Source organism: Ooceraea biroi, chromosome 2 (genome assembly GCF_003672135.1).
Source record: "Ooceraea biroi isolate clonal line C1 chromosome 2, Obir_v5.4, whole genome shotgun sequence".
Classification (NCBI taxonomy): domain Eukaryota; kingdom Metazoa; phylum Arthropoda; class Insecta; order Hymenoptera; family Formicidae; genus Ooceraea; species Ooceraea biroi.
The window spans coordinates 15,830,933-15,852,802 of NC_039507.1; the positions used below are offsets into that span (position 1 = coordinate 15,830,933).

At 36.1% G+C, this 21,870-nt stretch overlaps 1 protein-coding gene across 3 annotated transcripts; it reads left to right on the plus strand.

The window, feature by feature from the left end:
* The first annotated feature begins 3,006 nt into the window (after window positions 1-3,006).
* LOC105280132 lies at window positions 3,007-21,810 on the plus strand. Of its 3 annotated transcripts, XM_011340389.3 has the most exons (5): window positions 3,007-3,173; window positions 14,950-15,519; window positions 17,099-17,639; window positions 18,050-18,231; window positions 18,529-21,810. In XM_011340389.3, the coding sequence occupies exons 2-5, from the start codon at window positions 15,461-15,463 to the stop codon at window positions 18,962-18,964; spliced, it is 1,218 nt and encodes a 405-aa protein (XP_011338691.1). In that variant the 5' UTR covers window positions 3,007-3,173; window positions 14,950-15,460; the 3' UTR covers window positions 18,965-21,810. The 3 variants fall into 3 exon arrangements, with proteins under 3 accessions (XP_011338691.1, XP_011338693.1, XP_011338692.1); XM_011340391.3 differs by lacking the exon at window positions 14,950-15,519 and having other exon boundaries at window positions 3,016-3,173; XM_011340390.1 differs by lacking the exon at window positions 3,007-3,173 and having other exon boundaries at window positions 18,547-21,810.
* Window positions 21,811-21,870: the final 60 nt, after the last annotated feature.

Sequence of the window (21,870 nt, forward strand, 5' to 3'; positions counted from 1 at the left end):
TATGTGTGTCAGATATTTTATTTTTTATTATTATTATACAGGGTGAGGCACCTAAAACAGGCCACCTGAATATCTCGGCTGTTATTGGTGATAGAAAAAAATGTGTCCGACCAAACTTGCATGGTTTCGAGGGACACATAATTTGTTCTAAATAGTTTTTTATTAGGTGGACGCGTAGAGGTCATATGAAGGTCAACTTCGTTTTTTTAAATGGTATGATATGTTTTTTTACGTACCATCTAGTAGAGCGTTTGAAGATGCGCACATTGATCTACGGGTCAAAATCATTCAAGGTCACTGAAGGCCAACTGCAAGGGAAAATAATTTACTTTATATTGCCTAGAGTTCTCTGCTATTAAAAATACTGTAAACTCGGAAATGAAAAAGTTCTAGCCCTTAGAAATTTTTTCTTTTTCCGCGAAGTTCTGAGTTGTTGTTATCATTACTTTTTATATTGCCTAGAGTTCTCTGCTATTGAAAATACCGTAAATTCAGAAATGAAAAAGTTCTAGCCGTTAGAAATTTTTTCTTTTCCGAGAAGTTCTGAGTTGTTCATATCATTATTTCTTATATTGCCTAGAGTTCTCTGCTATTGAAAATACCGTAAACTCAGAAATGAAAAAGTTCTAGCACTTAGAAATTTTAGCCTTCAGTGACCTTGAATGATTTTGACCCATAGATCAATGTGCGCATCTTCAAACGCTCTACTAGATGGTACGTAAAAAAACATATCATACCATTTAAAAAAACGAAGTTGACCTTCATATGACCTCTACGCGTCCACCTAATAAAAAACTATTTAGAACAAATTATGTGTCCCTCGAAACCATGCAAGTTTGGTCGGACACATTTTTTTCTATCACCAATAACAGCCGAGATATTCAGGTGGCCTGTTTTAGGTGCCTCACCCTGTATACTTTACGCGATGCTATATTGGCAAATTAAAGTAAATTTGTCCAATCTCTACGGTAAATTAAACGTCCGTTTTTGCGATATCTTCAGTAATAGTCTGTAATTATTGATACGATTATGGATCACGAGGAACTATTTTTATTAAAAAAGTATCGCTAACTCCGCAGCCGCTCTTGCCAAATGCTCGCGGGCCAGATATACATCTCGCGATTTATTTTTCGTAGCCTAGTGTCTATTGACAATAAATATAAGGAAATTCATATTTTGTGTATATATTGCGTAGTTCATCGTGATGTGCGTGATTTTTCTCCTAATTTGATTTTGATATAAAACGCAATTTGCCGCGAAAAGCGATCAACTTTCCCTGCGATGAATTATTTCGATGATTCTCCCGTTGGGACAAACTATTATATTTTACTTGTTACTTACAAAACTTATATTTAATTAACTCGACAATTGTTAATCTTCTCAATATACAATAGCATCTCGTCTATATTTAAATGTCTTGTGAAAACTGAATTGAAGATATTATGCCATAAGGATGGACACAGATATTTATCCCATGAAAATTGAATTATTAATTTTAAAAAGATTGCAATTATAATTGCAAAAGAACTTTTTGTCATTTTTTCCTGCAATTGTTGTAGATGTATTATTACACCGATATACATCGTTGTAATAATAATGAAAGCCTGACGGGAGAATTCCGATTTTCGATTTTGCGATAGAGACACAAAACACTCGTGCCTTTTTAAAAATGAGAACAAATTAGTTATTGTTAACTTTTACGGACAACGTACGGCAAGAATACTTGCTTGTGATAAGATTTTAATCCATAGTCGAGACGCTACTTGACAGGAACATTGTTTCCCTTCTACGTTTGAAAGAGAAACCCTGAATAGCTTGACAAATATATGGCATCTTTACGATTTCGCGATTTGTTGAAACTTTGCGTAAGTTATAAGAAAAGTAATTTACCACTGTAATATTTATTAATATTACTATAATTATATTATTACCGAATTTATCTATAAATAAACGTTTAAGAGAATACGACGATGCTGTGACTCATTTATAACTAATTTTTTTTCATCTCATCAACAGAAAACTTTTTAATTTTAATTTCATATCAAGACATACACACGGTAGAAAAATATCAAATTCAAAGACTGAAAGTACAACCTATTTATATTACCACAAGAAATGGATTACCGACCTGCAACTCTGGTTAACTGAACGGCACATAGATGACAGTTGCTTGGCTCGACCGTGATGTACAGGCAAGTTAAAAATGTGTTCAAATTACAGATATCGCATGGAGAAAAATAATTCAGATTCGCACAGTATGTATATTTTCAAAGAATTTTTATATTGAGTTTTTATTTATAAAGAGATTTTAATTGTTTAGTTTATTATTTTTAGAAACTAGAATAATATTTCTGATATGATCAATTAATTAGTTTATGATTTAACTTTAAATTATTATTATTAATCCTGATTATTATAAGAATAACTCTCTCTATTCGAGTATCATCCTTTTTACGCATTATTTTCTTAATTTTTCTGAAGGCATTATTAGTAAAAGATTTTTCCATTTAGAAATTGTCTGACCAATTTAAAATTAATTTTCCTAAATTTCAAACTATCCATTTTTCTCCTAACTTTTGAAACAAAATTAGAAATAACGTTATACATTCGGTCCTGAAAGCTTTATTACAAATCTCTACTTGTTACTACTTGCAAAGAGCAATGTGTGAATATTTTTTTCAAAGAAAAATTAGCTTCAAATTGGTCAAAGGAGAAGCGCATGATAGTAATTTAGAGTAACTTATTAATAACAAGGGGGCGATACTCGTGTCTCTCCCGTCACCTATATTTCTGCCACTGAAAGTACAAGTTCTCACATCTCGATGGAAGAGGATTCGACAGGTAAAGGCCATAGACCTCATGTTGTAGGAACGATCGATGGTACATCCCTTCCACGGGTCTCCCATGTCGGCTTTGCAGACTTTTCGGAGTCGGCGCGATGGCGCGATGGCGTGGTTCCCTTGAAGCGCTCTCGTCGGAGAAGGCCCTGTCCTCCATCAGACCGATCAGAACCCTACGCAGCTTCGTCGCGTCTAGCAGCAAGCGATCAGCAATTTTCCGCGAGGACGCGTGAGCTCGCGCCGACGAGTCTGAGGTGTATCGCTCGCCGATCGCCATCGTTTCCCCGTGGTCGTCGCTCGTCACTGACGCCTTCGACGCGATCGATCTTCAAGGTGAGAGCACGACCTTGATTCGCCCTTCCCAAATTTCCCTCGCAGCTGTCCGAGAACGCTTGACAATCCGCGACGCAGAAAGGCCCTTGACACTTTGTGAACGTTCGGTGCGAGCGATCAACACAGCGTAATGCACAGCAACGGAAGTCATCTTTGAATCTTTATTTTGTGTTTTTGATTTTGTGAACTTAGGTGTTTTGTATTAATATGGATATTTAAAAATATCTCTGTGCGGATAAAATGGTCGACTTGCTTGGTGCGGAAAAATTTGTCTAATACTTGGTACTTGGTGAAGAAGGTGCAAGTATTTCATTTTCAAGGAGAGACAGAAGAGACTGAGTATTTGTTACACTCTAAGAATTTATTTCGTTAAGAATATATAGCCTTGTACAATCAATATGTCATTTTTACGTCGTGCTAAAAATGGCTGCTTGCTGCTTAACACTTCCTTGCTGATTTTGAAATTAGGCAAAACTTGACTTAAACCTGCCCTGCTAAACGTCAAGAAACTTCCCATGGGAGAGGGAAAATATTGTATAAGTAGAACACCAAAATGCACTATTAATACTTTTCTTGCACAGACTCTTAACAGACTTAACTAACAGTATTAACAAGTTCATACGCAGTTTTTATTGTTCGTAATCAGAGGACATCAGAGACAATTATTCTATTTTGGTCTCACAGCCCATTCCAGTCATTATCATCAGCAGGCATGCTGATAGTAGCGTAATTGTCGTGTTTATCCTGTTGCTCAATTGCTGTGACGTAATCTTGCAGCTGAACTTTGACGGATTCTTGTTCTCTCTTAGTGAATTGACATTTCATGATATATAGATTGCAAACGAGAAAATCAGAAAAATCGCGTTAAATATTATCATAAATTATAATTCAGGTGTTTAGTTACTCCAGAACGCGATTATTGGCATGATTCGGTTTTTCCGCGCAACGCTAGCAACATTGCGTCACCGAACACCTGCCTGTCACTTCGCGAACAGCTGACTGGTGGACTTGTATGTGTAGGATGCGTTACGCATCGGCTAATAATCGATACTTATGTGATCGTCTACTTATTCATACGGAACGAAAATAGACTAAAAAGCGGTATCATTATTCTACACTGTTAAAATATTTTTCCGAAAGCAACAGTTCTTCGTTACTTTAAGCGCTTGCCCGAGCCTGTGGATGTAAACAATGGCTGGGTCTGTAACATGCGCAGTTCGTCTCAATTAACTTTTCCAGAAAATAAGTAGGATTGACGTAATAATCGATTTGCTTATGTTTTTGAAATCGAAATGCTTCAAATTACTCTTCACCAATGTTTGCTGTGATTAAATATATTTATTATAGTGACGTAAATCCAACAATAACAGATTAATTAAATTTTTTTATTCATCTTGACAGATGCAATAATTAATGTTCAATCTGTCTTATTTTTTACAATAAAATGACGTGCGAAGTATTGTCGAAATATTGAATTGAAAACGCGTGGGACTAACATTATTGCTCCAATTGAATGGTACAAAGTCCAGAGGCAATCATTCAACCAGCTTGAAATCACTTATTATATATAGTCGAATTCACTCGTGACATCATCTAATTGCTCACTGTCCTCTAACAGAACTGTTGTTTCAGAGTAAGAAACGTACGTGCATTTGCGTCACCAATCAACGATCAATCCCTTAATTGGTTGTTAAAAGATCGTAAATATTTATTATTAGTTAATTATTGTTAAATTCATCTTTTCATAAGAATTATTTTGGTTTTAGCTGTATTTTGCGGAATGTGGAGAAATCGATATTGAGTAGTGTTTGTCATATTATTATTTAAAATATGTAATTTCCTTTCGAATTCTATCATTCAACTGTTGTTCATCTCTTTCCACATATCATATCTTTCTACAGCTATTATAATATTGATATAACTTGTTACTTGTGGTAATGGTCATTATTTCAGGATAAGCTTATCTTATCCAGTAAAACGCTTTGAAAAAAGAATATACTGTCAATTGTGTCATATTAAAAATTTTTAACAAACAGAAAACGTAGAATAAAATGAAGTAACAAAATTATAAGGAAAATGATAAGGTTGAGAGCGTTGCAAAGCACGGACACCTTGCGTCGCTCTCAACCTTATCATTTTCCTTATATATTATAGAGCTTATTTATTATTGTTAACAAAATTATATTTGTTACAGTTATTATCATTAATGAAACGATTTCACAGTGTATATACATAAATGAAATTCTATAAAAGAAATATATTATTTTGTTATCAAAAAATGTTTTTAATAAAACAAATAGATTATGAATTTCCACAATGGAATATAAAATTTTAAATATCATATTTAATAAAAATAATTGCTCATTTGAAATTAAAATAATTTGAAAATGAGAATGATTCTTAAAATTCTCAAGAGAGAGAGAGATAATTATAAATATGAAAGTTATATACAAATATAGAATGCTTGTTTTATAAAAGTATATAAGTTTATAATACAGACAAGATTATTACAAACTCGCAACATAGTAAAAATTAAAAGTAAAGCGTTCTAGAAAAAGTATAGCTGAAGTTTAAAGAAAATCTAGACAAGACTTTCCCGCACAGGTCATCAACCTCTGCACCGTATCGGAAGGTGAAGCAATCAAATTGTTCTCTCGTAATCCAGGCTTGAACACACTGTGATCGTGTCACTCTATAGTCTTCGATTATTTAATAAAACGTGTATGAAGGATGAAGGACTCTGTGGCTGAGGGTCATCTTTTGTGAAATCGATAACTGCGCAAAGTCTCGTGTAAGAAGAAGTCTCCATCTTTCGAAGATGACGTTGCAGCAAACGCATAAACAATGCCGTTCACAGAACTGTCGATGCAACTATTGTGATCACTATTGAACTATAAGTGACAGACGACAAGATAAATGATGCACAGGCATCGAATTGTGCAGCGACTTGTGAGAAAATAACACATGTCAAGAGTTATCTACAAACAACGCAAAAAGCAGCTCTTGTTAAGAGACATACATATTATTTACGCAACAACATTAAAGATTGATGAGAGAGATTTATGGACCCTGTACATGCAACAGATGATCAAGATTAACATCTCTAAAACGAATATTTTATTTGTGCAACGGTAACAGAGACATTTTTATCATCGATTGCAAGGTGAGACCAATCACTCAATCGCTGCAACATTATCATTCCGCTCGCTTTGCGCTGACACCTTCAAACGTACGGCTGACCTCGTTCGAGTGACCGATCAATGTATGCACATCAGCCGGCACTCGTCAAGTCCCCGTCAAACTAATAAACGAGACGAGAATCATTACGATCCTCTAGATTGGGTCAGCGATCTATGTGAAGTCATCTACAGAGTTGGCCAAGCTCTATTTTCCGCACACATTTGAATGATGCGCGACAATTGTTTGAATTCAGATAGGACAATAATGGAACAGTGTTATATTTCCGTAATGCACAGCTTCCGTTAAACTATTTTTATTTTACGTCGTAAAGCAAACATATTTTTTTTTTCTCTTTCGGTCACAAAATTCGCACATAGAAGAAAATTTGAAAATTGAGCCTAGATTGAACGAAGAGAAATAATAAAACAGCGCAAAAATACTTTTCCAACGACAAGTGCATTTGGAGCTCGCAATGATTAATATACTTTGCAGTTATTTATTATATCAGGTCGTTTGAACGTGCAACGCACTATCTTTATCAGCAATACCAGTTGCACTGGTTATCTCCGTCCGTTTCTGCTTATCTTCCGGAATGAAAAGGCTCATGACCTCGTGCTCCCAATTCATCGTAAAATGCAAAATCAAAGTCAGCGATTTATTATCGATTTAATATCGATGTCACGAAAATCACGCGATTTGCGAGCACAAACAACGCGCGTAGCAAAAAGCAGCGGTGATGCGGTCATCTCACGACGCGTTGCCATATCGTTTTTTGTTAAAAATAAAAAACACATCACATTTCTAGACTACGTTAACGATGGATTGTCAGGTGCTGATGCCGTGATCGCCTTGGCCGTCGCGTCGCGGAGTTACGAAACGCGATGCACGAAGCGGCAACGTAAAAGGCACACAAGCGCTTCCTTTTATGAATACGTGCGGCCTTAGTGGGTGTCAACGGCCCCTCTGCAGTCCAACTGCAGCTGGTGATACCGACTGAATGAACAGAGTAAAACGTACGTCTGAGAAAGCCACCTGCTAATTGTGAGCTATGCGCTTTGTCAAACGACGATATTTCATGAAATGCTCACTCGGAAATGTCATCTTTCGAGAAAGTTTCAAATATTTTCAGCAAACCATTAGTACAGATTATTATTAAAATATTTTATTATTTAAAATTATTATTATAATTAAAATTATTATTTAATTATTATCATATTTAAAATTATTACTATTGAAGTGTGTTCGTACTTTAAAATATTACTAAAAATAAGGGAAATGCACAACAGCAATCTTGATTGCAAAACTCATCTCTTCTTGGTTTATCGTACTATTCGAAGATCGTAGAGAGTGCTGACTAATCCGAGAAGAATAAGAAATATACACAATATTTCAGCCTGCTAAGTGATTCCAGAAATACCATGTTATCAAACAGAAAAACTCGTCAAGGTCCTCGTGAGACTGACATAAGATCATCTTCAAGATATACAATGTACATGTATCTTCTTTACTTTTACTGCTCGAGATCGTTGGGAAGGAAGAGGACTAGAAACGCCTGCAACACTGCACGGGCTGGCTGGGCATTATACTTGCGAAGCTAAGAGTACGGTGTTCCAAGCGGATCAGCACGGCTGAACACGCGGATGCCTGCTGATGTGCACGTGATTCCAGCGTGCCACGGTTCCGCGGCATCGACCGACTTCCCCCCCTTCGTGGTACACTGCCACAACCGTGCCAACACATACATCCTGGCCGTTTGTCCGACACCTGCGACGGTGCCACAGACGGTATCCTCCATAGGTTTAACCCTCGGATACCCCGTTCGAGGTATACAGGGTGTGCAGAAAGAATTCTGATGCTCTACAAATCGATTGTTAAGAGATTGGTTGCATGACTCGATGAAAAGTAGCTGCAATTGCGCTACGAATGGATCTACGTGTGAAATGTCTACATCTACATGTAATCTACAAGAGAAACAAGATCTGTAGTCTCCTAGAATTTATGTTTCTAGGAGACTGAGAGCTCTGTAATGCATCTGAAACAGAACTGAGAAATGTTGCTCACAGTTGATTGCTCATGTTATTAATTTTGCCCACTCGCCAATCGCTCGGCCTCGCGATTCTCCGCGTTGCATCTTCCGAGAGTTATCAGAAAACGTGCGGTAACGTTAAAAATTAAACAATGTTCTTCATTCTTTGGCTCACTGTACGTGTTTATCATCGTGTCTTTTCTCTCTCTTTTTTTAATATTAATTCTATAGTTAGCTGTCCCCGTAACTGCGAATGGTGATCACTTGAAAAATATCCATGACGTATACGCAGCATGAAAAGGGATCGTGCATGAATAGCAATACGAGGCCAGAAGTGTGAAATTGTCTCATACTTTTAAAACGCAAGATTGAACAGCATGATGAGCACCGGTAAACCGGATTCCTATTGATCTCAGCAGCTCAGCAATAATAGTTTTTTTTCGGTACTCGATATAACTCCATGCAATACTTATTTGTTAAGTTTATTGTCTACCTTCGGCAACATATAAGTTTCTTATCGACATTTTCTCTTCATCTCTCTTCATCCGTGCTGATATCTGGGATGGAGGATGAAGAGGAGAGAATGATTGCTGAAATTAAAATATTTCAAACGCTGCTTTGAAAAATGAAAGGTAATGAGGTGAGCCAGTTAATATGCGAGAAAAACAAGCGATGATCGACGCAACGACGTTAAACATGAAAGTCTTGAAAGGAAATCTCAAGCACGCCGAGCGTTTTCTCCTCTTGAACATTCACCATCACGGAGCACTGTCAGCTGATTCTAGTACGGTGCACCACGAACGTGCGGACAAAGACACTGGCATGGTTACGGTCGGTGACTCGACCTGCTTCTCTGTACGATGAAATGAGGTGGAAAAGGCAAGAGTACAGTTTTTGCGTTTATCCACTTCAGCGTAGGAATTTTGGATTTATTGGATATCACTGACTTGCAGGTCTATACAATGGAAAAAATTTATATGTTTTGTGAAAATCGATTTAATTCGCTCTATTCTTTTTATACAATTATTCGCTCCGAATAATTAATTACATCCTTCGACTTGGAGTGGACATCTGATTAGCAGTGTGGATGATATTCTTAATTTTTGCATGAGCATACAACGGAATAAAGAGCTATTTTTGAAAAGCTTCGAGTGAATCGAACGTACGCTTCACGCATGCTCCTCGTGGCAAACAGCTTCTTTGTGCTCAGCGTTACTGCGTCGCGGCGTGTGAATCTCTTTGTTTGCTCCAGCTGCCACTACAATTGCTTCTGATTTCTCTATTTTTACAAATAAAATATAAAACAATATGAATGTGATTTTAAGAATTAAGCAAAACGTTACATAAGTTTTTTAGTATAGTACGTACCTTCGATTTATTTTTATTTATTTATTTCATCAATTTTGTATAAACTTTTCATTAATAAAAATATAATAAATTGCTCCAGAGTCATAAGCGATTAAATAATACGGAAGCTTTCGTAAATTGAATATACATGTTATATTTAAATCTTAATACGATCTTTAGGAATATATTCTATTTTTACAAATGCTACAATTCTCTCACTATTCTTAGCTCATGTAAACAGATAAATTAGTTTGCTATTCGCACCGAACACAAAGTCCACCGCAAGTATATCAGTGGGTAAATTCTTTATTAAAGGGCTTGCTTTATCACACGTGTTTCCATTAAAATAGGTCAAGTGATATAAGACCTCGAATAGACTATACCGACTTACTCGCTACTAATAGAAGAGATCCAAAGGTGCAGTCGAGCAACGTAACGCTTGCACAATGTCGCGAAAGACATCGATTTCCAAGAGAGTGTGAAACAGCCGCATGAATAAAAAACCGGAAAATCGATACCGCAACACTGTCATAAAAATCCGCGATACAATAATCGTTAATTATCATTATCAATAGTGATACTTTTAACAGAAATAATAAAGTGTGTTGTCGTCGTTAAATTGAATCTGGAATGTCCAATGAGACGCATATCTGTTTATCCTGACTAAACATCCTTGAAATCACTAACTCGACAAGCGCTGTGACGTAAACGTATCGTAGAATACTAAAAAATAAAACTGCGCATGGATTAATCAGTATTTCAAGATAACAAACATAATTGCATGCATTGCGCATCGGATTATTTGATTTTGAAATCGGATTTTTGTCGTTAAAAATATCAAAGCTGATTAGTGCAATAATCATTACTAATAATAAATGTAGAATTCTTGCTGTTTAATTCATTTTAAATAATATTCCAGTTTTATATTAATAGAATGTTAATTAACTCCTAGTTATATAGATATAATTAGTATCGAAAAATTGTAAAAAGAAACTGTGTTCGAATAGATTATTATCAAGTATAAATCAATTGCGCAGTGGAACAAGTTATCAATAACGTCAGAACAAGTTTGCTGCAATTGCTTTTATATATTATACGAGCGATTAATCAGCATGCTTTTTTGAATCAGATTAATTACTATTAACACTTACGAGCTATACTGATAATATACTTAGTCCTTTTGGGCTATGATTATTAGTGGATATATAATTTAATTTGTCAAACTTTGATTAATTGTTATAACATTTCTGAGATTTTTAATTATGTGCAAAGTTTCCCGTACTTCAAACAAAGAACCGTGAGTTTAAAACTTTGCTCGCGATAGGTATTTCTGAGGGTTTATCTACATCATGATAATTGCAACGATGTTGTTTTCCTGATAACTTCATTTAACTTGAGAAAATCTTATGACGCAGACTTAGGAACGTCAATAAAATGATTATTATCGAGAAACGGAATCCAAGCCCATCTTATAAGTAAAACGCATTTCCATTTCACTATCGTTATTTATTTGCAGATAGATCACACGATCACGCAGGGATCGGGCTGCATAAATAATTCAACAGATCAAGCTGCTAAATATTGATTCAGAGTTTGTATTAAAGCGTTAAAAATAATAATATAGATTCGAACTACAAAGAATAAATTTTTTAATGCAATCTTTATAAATAAATAATCGCATTTGAAGACTTCATTCATAGTGTAATGCCAAATATAATTTCTATATGGTTTAGATTTAGACTAAATAAATTGAAGTACTCCCTAATAGAAAGATCACAGTATCAATTTAGATTTGTTCAAAGTGCATTTTGATATATTGAGCTAAGTTTTATCACAAGAGAGATCACCGATCGCCGACCGTGACAGTTAATAATGACTTGCATATCTTTTTAATTGTTTCGATAACACTGATTGCACTTCATTTAGACAACAAAATCTTTTTGGGAAAACCTGTGTGACATTTTAAGCTGTATACATATTTCAATTGCACGTACAAGAGAAGACTCTTTGTTAATTGATAAAAAAAGAAAAAATAAGAAAGTCTTCTAATAAAGTGTTTAGAAAATTTTGCACTGTTTAAGAGAAATCGCAAACATGAGTCATTTTATAAACTTGACATGAAAAAGAATCTTCTGAATGTTGCCAAGTGCGTATACAGCTTCGACGTGTTTGTATCAGATAGCAAACGGGATTCTCGCATAAGATAGATTTGAGAATTAGTATCAGGCTAGAGAAGAGATAGAAGAGATTTCTCCCGCTCTTTTCCTCTCATTTAATTCCCCTCCGACAATATTAATTCTCACGAAGCGTAATCATGCCTAAGTATCTTCACAAAGTGGTACATCCGCTATTAAAAATATATAAATCTTTTCGCATTTATAACAAAAAGCACGTTCGATTAAATATTTTTTATGCCAAGTTCTATAATAAATTTTATGCCAATTTAGAAAAAATCAAGATATAACCATTTTGTAATAAATTTATAATTATGTATAATATCAAGTTTTGTGCATGTGTATAGTCTTATTAGACTTAATATTTTATATCAATATACAATTATAAATTAATAATTCAATGCAATGTAACAAACATTTAACATATATTTGACATGAACCAAATTGAAATTTATTTTTTCACGATTCTCTTCGTTCCTAATCTAAATTATCCGCGAAAACACTTTTGTCAGATTCTGAATCAATTAAGTTGTTCAAAAGCGATAAGATGTCTTAATCAAATTAATTTCGACGTACGATATACCGCGATATACCTATCATCTCACATTTGATTGCTCTACCCGCAAGAAGAAACTCCACAACTGTTTTGACTTCCGATATATCTTGATACGATCGTTATCACAGTGTTGATGATATTATCAATTAATGTCTGTGAAATGGTCGTTAATTCGTAGTTTGTATTTATATGCACGAACTTTAGCATATGATTATCATTAACGGATACGTATACGGACACGCCTCCACCAGGACTGGTTTATGATAAATGTGTTGTCTGTTTGATTTCTATTGAGGTCGAGCGATGATCAAATCATGATTCGATCATCCTACTGAGACTTACGTAATGGGCTACTCTATGTATATTTCTTTTTTTTACAGAGCGCACTTTTTACATATTTTCTCCAGCAGTGCGAATCACAAAAAATTAATGATAAACGCTTTCGTCTTGTGAGATCAAGGCTCAAATTAATGTATCTCTGAAAACAATTTCATTTTTTTCCTTTATGTATGCTATTATATTTTAGCATAAATAAAATTCATAAACAATACAAGTAGTGCTTGTATATCGAGATTTGTGTAAAATAATATAATATTATTATAAATTTATTTTTCTTACATTTCTAAAAAGTGAAAGATTTAAATAAAAAAATATAGAATTTTTAAGATTTATTAAATATGACTTTTTTTATAAATAATGTTAAGGTCACAAATTAACTTATGCAAAGTGATACGTTACTCATAGTTTCTCGATTATTTTAATATGGTGGTATGTATTTTCTTGATCATCGCATAACCGCGACGTAATCGTGAACATGTTAGCCTCATTTCGCGAGTATTTCAGTAACGCATTGAACCATGCACTTCCGGAATTTCAAATGGATTGCCTTGCATTGTGCGATATGTAGAATATCAATACTTTATGGCGTGTCGGCTTAAAAATGTATGCGATAATGGAGAGTCAACATCCGCGCAAATCATATTAGCAGTCGTCAAAAATAGCGTATAACATTTCTGCTATGGTGTTCACATATGCGCTTTCAGCAAAGAGATAAACTCTGGCGTTGCATGTAGCATTCTTGACGGCAGAAAAGTACATATTATCTCTTACGCAGCATATGAATCCAAAAAATCATATATAGATAAGCTATAATCTCAGCAAACGAATTATTCGGATAAGAGGAAAGGGGGGGGGGAAGAAAACAGCTAGATAACTTATTCATTTAAAAACTTACAGAAGAAGCACTAAAAATATTAACTTACAGAGTATTTTTTACTCTATTTTTTCATAACTGGAAATAATTCATTTTCGTAAACAAAAGTAAACGCTGTGATTAAAAGATTATTATTCTATTTTAATAAAATTTTAATAAAATATATTTATACCTGTTTAACAATGAATCAATTTAAAATGCAATCGAATCTCAGAAAACAAAATATAAAAATTTAAAATATAAAAACAAACATAGATAAACCGTTTCTTCTTATTTGGGCGTGATGAATACGATAATGTTGATTATTACGATATAGATACCAATTAAAATTGATAAATAAGAGTTATATAATGTTTGTACAAATTTAAACAAAAGTTATCGTATTTTAATTTAAATTATCAGAACATCAATGTATTATCGCCATGTATATCTTTCAATTATGCACAATAAGTGTTAATCAAATCACTTTTCCTCGTTTAAATCAAAGAAAAACAACAATATCTTACAATATGTGACAAATGAGAACTAATTGGTCTACTACAGAGAATTAATAACAATTAACATATTCAACAACATCACATTATCTAATGATGCATTAATAAACAGATGATACTTCCATTATTACGTTCTGGAGTATCAACAAAAATGATAAAATTCCTGATAATTAATTGTTGTTTTTCGCGTATTATGCAAAAATGATCTCAATGCAAATATTGCGTGCGTAATCGCGTAATCGTACGATTATATCCCAAACAACCAGCCAATACTACCCAGATAATGTATTCGTAGATGTCTCATGAATTTATGAAACAAAGAATTACGTCTAAGTAATTAAGATTTCAGACAACAGAATGAATGCATGAATCATCCTGTTCCGCACGATAAATATTCAGCAACGTCAAGATAAATACTAAAAACTTCTGTTTTTTCGATTAGAATTATTTGCTTATAAACATTCGAGCCTTAAGATTACCCATTATTCGCGAGCGACGTTTTCGGAAGATTTTGTAACTTGTAAATTAAAACTTCCTGAAGACAAGTGCTCTTTCTGAATCTACGGACATTTGAAACATTATAACAGAAGATCTTAATTTTTTATTTAATTTCAAACGCAATTATTCGTAATGAAACGTAAGTTCAAGTGCAGCGTTTATTTAAAAATTGCAGAATGCACTCCAAATCGTTTTGTGCTGCAACATCATAGAATATTTCGCCGAAAAAGAATCAGTAGTTTCAGATTGATTGTACAAAATCCGTACTGTGCGTGATGGTATTTCCAGCACTCCTTAAAAGCTCATCTCCTCGTGATCTCATCGCCGGTGCAAAAACGAAACGCTTCGCCTTCGCATCGCACGTGACCCCCGGCAAAGCAGACGTGCTCGCGTGCTCCAGGGAACATAGGAAAAACAGACGTTGCACGTGGTCCGCGAGTGCTACGCGTGTCTTCCACTCCCGTCCCCGCGTTCACTTTCCCTACCACCTTACCGTAAGAACCCCGTCCGGCAAGCAGTATAAAAACGAACGTGCGTCAACGCAACGAGTTAGTGCGTTTCATGCGCTGAGAGAGGAAGGTACTGGGTGCTCGTTCATCCCGTTCTTCATCGTTCGCGAGTTCTTGCGATATTAGAGAAGTTAGATTTGCGTATAATAGGTGGGACAGGAATAAAAATCTCTTTGATTGTTTCACTGATCGCTAGAAGTGGTTTTGAAGAAAGCGATTAACGGAGTGCGAAAGTTTTAAGTGGGAAAAGTGCGGTGATATTGGAAAATTTTGTATTTAATTGAACGGCTATGCCGGTGGATTTGGAATCGATGGCGCCCGTTACTCACGAAACGAGATCTCACAAGGGGTAAGTGATTATGAAGTTTTTTACATGTAGTTTTACGTTGTTGCGTTGTTCTCCATTGCGTGAAACAACGCAAGAATAGTGAGTCACATTAATGACTCAAAAGCGGTAGTGTATATTATATCAGATTTTAGCAAATTGAATTCTTTTGAATTACAATTTAGGATTTCAATTATTTTGAAAACTTTTATATAAATACTCGTGCGGATAGTAAAATATGAAATGCTTAATAAAATTACAGTAATTCAAACTACTCTCTGCTCGCAGAAATAAAGGAGCACATAATAAATAATTCTCGAAAGTATCCCTCATTATTTCAATATTTATTATAATTCAGCATTTTGCAATTTGTTAAAAAGATGTTATATATGTATTTGATCAAGATACATCATGCGTTTATATATTAATGTCACTTAGTATTTTTTATTATCATTTTTTGACGCAATGACATGTCTACAGAATTGTTTAAACCCACGTTTGTTTTTACTGAAAGTGCTGTAAGACTGCACGTTACGTTTTCTGTTTTTTACACAACGTTTGTAAGTAAAACTTCTGCCGCAAAAACGGTCCCCGATCACCTGGCCGGGTAAGATTAAAACAGCTGATTCGTACTGTTCACGCGTTTGACAGGTATCTTCGTTGATAGACATATTGACACCAACAATATACTATCGCTAATTTTAGCATTGTTTTACATGCGACTTCAGAAAAGGGGAGATATGCCACTGTGTATTAATTAATTGGATATTAATCATACTTTCCTCTCACTCTATAAGTTATTTATAACAACTCTGCCTCTAACGGAGAAACTGGACTTCAAGTGGAAAATATTACATCGTTAATACCCTCTGCATGCACTTCCAAGTCTTTTTATTAATTTGTATGGAATTAGATATAACTGTGGGAAGGGGTAGGAACACAGATCTTTATATATAATTATTTACACTAATTGTATCTGTAAAGATGTATTTAACTCTGAGATATATCCCCCTCTCCCTCCATGCATATTCCATGATAAAAGAAATATTATCGTCCAGAACTTACAATTAAACGATAAAAACGCCTCTAAAAATGACTGAAAACCTACTTGATTGGTAGAGAAGCCACTTTGAAAGCGCTATCATTGTAAACGCGTTCTGAATATGAGCTAATAATCTGCCTACCCTCTAACATAGCATCTTGGAAATTATAGGCCGTAATAAATAACTATGAAATAAATTTATTGATGAAGTGACATATTCGAGAAATTGCACAGAGTTTTGTAAAGATAAACAAGAGCTGAAATATATTATTTACTACAAGTTCTTCAATAAGTTTACACATGCTAGTTGATCAAACTTAAAATAAAATTTCTTATTAAAAATTTAACAATATTCCGAAAACTCCAAGTTGCAACAAACATCTAAACTCCTTTGTCTCTTCTGAAAAATAACATTTGAACTTATTCTTTTTAACGCAGAAACTTGTACATTGCACTGTAATAATAATGCAAAAAGATAATTAATTAAAAAAGAAATTATCATATCAAATGTCCACATAGATCGTCACGCAGAAACTTTACATTGGCGATTTTCCGTTGCAGAGAGAAGATGAATAAGCTGTGCCGCCAACTCTCCATCGAGAGTCCGAGCGTGACCGGCCGCGACTGCGTCTTCAGCTTCGACGTGCCCGTGCCGGATGTGCCAGCGCACGGTGCCCGCATCCGGGTAATGTGTGCCGGTGCATGTTATCATCCACGACGTTCGCCGAGCCTCACCAGCTTGACTTCGGTATCGAGTGGTAGCAGCCTGGCTGCTGATGTGTCCATGGAGAGCGACTACCCAGTCTCCACACCGCATCATGGGGTACGCGATGCCGCCCTGTTCCCCGGCTACGAAGTGGCTGGTGTGATCGAGTCGTTCGGCACTGACGTGCCCGAGGATTGCGAACTTGCCTTGGGCGACCGTGTGATTCTCTATCCCTACGACGGCATCCCCAACGGCTACGTTGAGTACCTGGTAGTGCACGACCTCAAGTACCTGATCAAGATCCCGGACAATATGTCGCTCAGCGTAGCGGCTATGCTGCCGGCTGGTGCACTCCTCGCTATGAACACCGTCTTCGCCGCTCACGAACATGTGCAGGTATATTATAATTGATTAATCTGTCATTTATTACACTCTATCAAATATCATTTCTATATTTAATTAAATAAAATCAAAGATGGCTAAAGAATAAATTTGTAAAATCGCCAAAGCTGAGTCGTGTAAGAATGGACGTAAAATTCTTTATAAAAGAAAACTGATAAAGTTAGTGATTTAGATAGCAATTATTTTATCCTAAGGCTCAGTAAATTTAATTTCAGTTTAGCTATAAGTTCACGTAAGATTTACGTAAGCTACTTTTAATTATAATAAATGTAACAAAAACATTATGAAAATTCTTGTTTTTAAGCTAAGACTTTGACTTTATAACATACATAGCAATATCAAGCAAGAAAATTCAAATATTATAAATATTATAAATTCAAATATTAATACGTGACATGTTATAGGCATTATTGAAGGAGAGAGGTGAGAAGAGCGTATGCAAAATTCTGGTGGTCGGCACAGGTGGTCTCGCTTTATGGGCGTTAAGAATCGCATCGTACCACTTCAGCAACATGAGAGATAGAGTCACCACCACGATAGCCACTCTTAAGGACGATGGTCTTCTCATAGCTCAGGAATTTCAACGGTAAGCTTCATTATAGCTTAATTAGATCTCCAGTAGTAAAGTAGATTAGTTGTTACTCAATTAGTGAATAAAGTTTTAAAAATTAATTGAACAAGTTTGTAGGAAGTAAGAAGTAAATACTTACTCGAAAGTTACGCTAAGAGCTTTATTTAAAAATAAATGACTCTTATATACTTAAGAGCAATTTGAGGAGCATTGAGACAAAAGATCATTCCAAACTAACGCTTATTGAGTGGAACTTACGTTTTAAAAGTGCATACAACTATCCATTGTATTATTCGATTTACCCAACAATAGTCGACACCTCGATTCCAGGGTGAGCGTCGTACAGTGGAACGAGGACCTGTACGAGAAACAGCTGATCGAGCGCACAATGGACGCCTGCGGCGGCCAGGTGGACGTGGTGATCGACTTCGGCACGACTTCGCGCAACCTCCACCGCAGCATGCAGTGCCTCAACAAGGGCGGCGTAGTGTTCGTTATCAAGGAGGTTGCCGACCGGCTGCTGCCCAAATTCAGCCGACGAGTGGAGGAGAGGCAGCAGTCTATCAAACCGGTGGAGTTGGGCACGCTGGAGCAGTTGCAGGAGCTCGTGCAACTGGTCGGTTCTGGTGAGATCGAGCCGCCCCCACATACCGTTTACCCGGCCGAGGAGGCCCTCGATGTCGTCCAGAAGCTTTGCCACTCGGAGATCCAGGGCCGCGCGATCCTTCGCTTCTATCCCGCGGATTAGAGGACCGCCCGCAAGAAATTTCCTCACGGATCGCATATTGACGAACAATAGATTCGACGACGACGATGATCGGAAAGTCAGGACACCGGTCACACCGGTCCAGGTAGTGGGAATCGTACGATCGCGTGTGCGTTTGGGAGGCCCGATGCTCGAAGGAAATCGGAATACACAGGAACTATTGCGCGAGGAAGTAGTTGTTCCGTATGGCCGAGGTTTAGAATAGATGTTGCTACGCGCACGTCCCGCGAGACGATTCGCGAACACGAGCACTGAGATTTTCACGGAGCAAAATGCGACGATGCGTTGATATCAGGAAAGATTTGATCCGCCGAAGATTTTGTAGGAGTCACGTGATATTTCACATATAATGGAGGAGTCGAAGAACAACGTCCCAGTTGGCGTTTGCTCAGCATTAACCATTGCTTCAGTAAATCCCATGTAACGACAACACGAAGCACGAGTAGCGTAACTTCATCGCTGTATTCCATATCGCTGTTTTTAATGTTGAGAAGCGCACCATTTTTGAAGGAGATATAATCATCGTATAAGAAACCGAAGTCTTTCCCGTGGGGCTTCTTTCCCCAGAGAAATTCGTTGATAAAAAAAAAGCAGAACATTCATTAATCACTTTTAAGATAGACATCGTTTTTTGCATGACGTATAATTAACTTCCGCAAGTATGCAAAGATAATCGCACGCATGCCGAATTGACATTACAAGCGAGATAACGACTTGGATGACACGAGATAATGACGTAAAGTAATGTCGCTGCGACTAGAAAGAAACATGGTCGCCAAACGAGCGACGATCTCTACTTCCTGTTAATGAATGTCTAATATTTGTCGTTTGCTAGGACAAGTAAATCAAGATATGATGATACCGAGCGCGTCAATGGAACGATGGAGCAATTAATAAGTGAAGATTGTGGGTTGCAAACGGTATTGTTTTCATGTTTAAGAATCGTTGGACAGAAATTGCTAAACAGAATACATGAAGAAAGCAATATAATCGTTATTCGATGTTCTTTCGATCTTGTCGTGCTGAGATTAAATGACGTGCATGATAATAACTAATTGTGTGATCCCAATATATTGACACACCTACAAGGAGTTATTAAGTATCAGCGACTGAATAGAAATGCCGAAATCGAGAAGCAAAACTTTTGCTTAAGACAAATAAACGAAAATGACGAAAATTTGTCTCACAAAGTACTTAATTGATATCGCTGCTATATGTTCGTTAGTTAAAAAAGAGGTCTGTATTTTTCGGCGTATTTAAAATGTAATTTTCTACTTAAAGAATTCCCAGTCTCTCTTGTTATTATATGTTAATATAGTCTCGTTAATTTTTACATACAAATTTGACGAGAAAATGCAGACCAATTTGTTTGGTTGTTGATATAAATTGGATATGAGCAGATTTTTATACGATTAACCAGCGATTCATAGAACCGGGCGTTCTACTTTGATTGCGCTGTGAGACGCAATGTGACGATCTTGTCGAATTAAGCACGTCAAGCGATATTATTTACCGTGTTAGCAGTGTCTGTCGCTATTTGTATTCACTCAAAAACGTCTCCCAGTGACAGTTGATTGATGTTCCTCACAATTATTCAGGTCCACAGAATCATTAGTATTATTGTTGTAAGAGACGTTTTCCGATCATTAAAGATATCGACAAATATACCGCTGACACAGTATAGAGTATCGCTGCGAGACTCAAGCAAGTCCGATATTTGCGAATGCACTACAATGCATAATGCAGTGATATTGCAACACAAAATCAAACATGTATGTATATTTAGAGTCAATTACAGTAAATATCAGTTCTAAAAAGTGAAGTGTCATCTCGCTATAGTGAGGTAATTTTAAAATGATGATTATATAGCTCAAAAATGCGACGAGTAAGGTAAATGAATCTAAAATACTGTTCCGATTCCGCGGTCCGTGGCCTACAGGTGCGATGAACAATTCTTTCTAAGCATCTTTTTTAAACAACATATTTCTTAAGAGACTTATATCACGTTGAACACTATCATTACACACGTGCTGACGCTAAACTTGCCCTGTTTCGGTCCGGATATGATGACTGAATTTAAAAAGCATAATTTAAAACAATGCAACGCGCGACTACATCTAACATTCACTTTCTGCGAGCTTTTTAGATTAATCTATGATTACCTCACTGTACCGATAACACGTCACTGTGCGATATCGTGCAAATATTTGCGCAAATACCTATGGTGTATTTTGGTAGAATTCTCTACTCGGTACATTACTGAGATTGTATTTAGATCGTAGTTGCAACCTGCGAAAGAGTGCACTGGAATTGCGTTTCGAAGAGGCAAGAGGAACGAGCGTGTTTGTTATATCCAACAATGGTTTCGCGGAATCGTGGTCCGAGATCCGAGTTTTCGAGAAATCGCTAGCTGGCACGTGGCAAGAGCATAATCTCCGAGTCGATCCCAGTAATTGGAACGTCGCGCGACGCAAGTAAAACTTTATTGAGCGCGTGTAACCGCGCCCGGAAGATATCTCGTTGATTGTTGTTTATTATTAGATCAGTATTCACTTCAACTTTTCATTTAGTATAAGTTAGCGTAAGCCCGTTCACATAATAAGCTTACGACGCGAGCGCGAGTGATAATCGCAATGCAGTCGCAAGTCGCTGTATCTCGAAAGACTGTTTCGTTCGTTTTAAGATGTACCCTTTTATTTTTTATCGTATCGTACATTTAGAAGATAGTTTAGCGCGTCGCATTATTGTATCTATACTGTTGTTTGTAACAGTGAACACATTATATTAGGGCGATAATGTAGCCTCAATACATTTTCTTTCTTTTTTTTAATAACGTGTGTTTCATTTTCCTCAATCTTACTAATAATAATTATCTTATCTGTATTGAA

What these genes read in the sequence shown, in the direction of transcription:
- LOC105280132 (XM_011340389.3), top strand. Translation starts at nt 15,461, where the DNA reads ATGCCGGTGGATTTGGAATCGATGGCGCCCGTTACTCACGAAACGAGA. An exon ending in GAAACGAGATCTCACAAGGG is followed by an intron (nt 15,520 to 17,098) that starts GTAAGTGATTAT and finishes TTTCCGTTGCAG; the next exon opens with AGAGAAGATGAATAAGCTGT. An exon ending in CCGCTCACGAACATGTGCAG is followed by an intron (nt 17,640 to 18,049) that starts GTATATTATAAT and finishes GACATGTTATAG; the next exon opens with GCATTATTGAAGGAGAGAGG.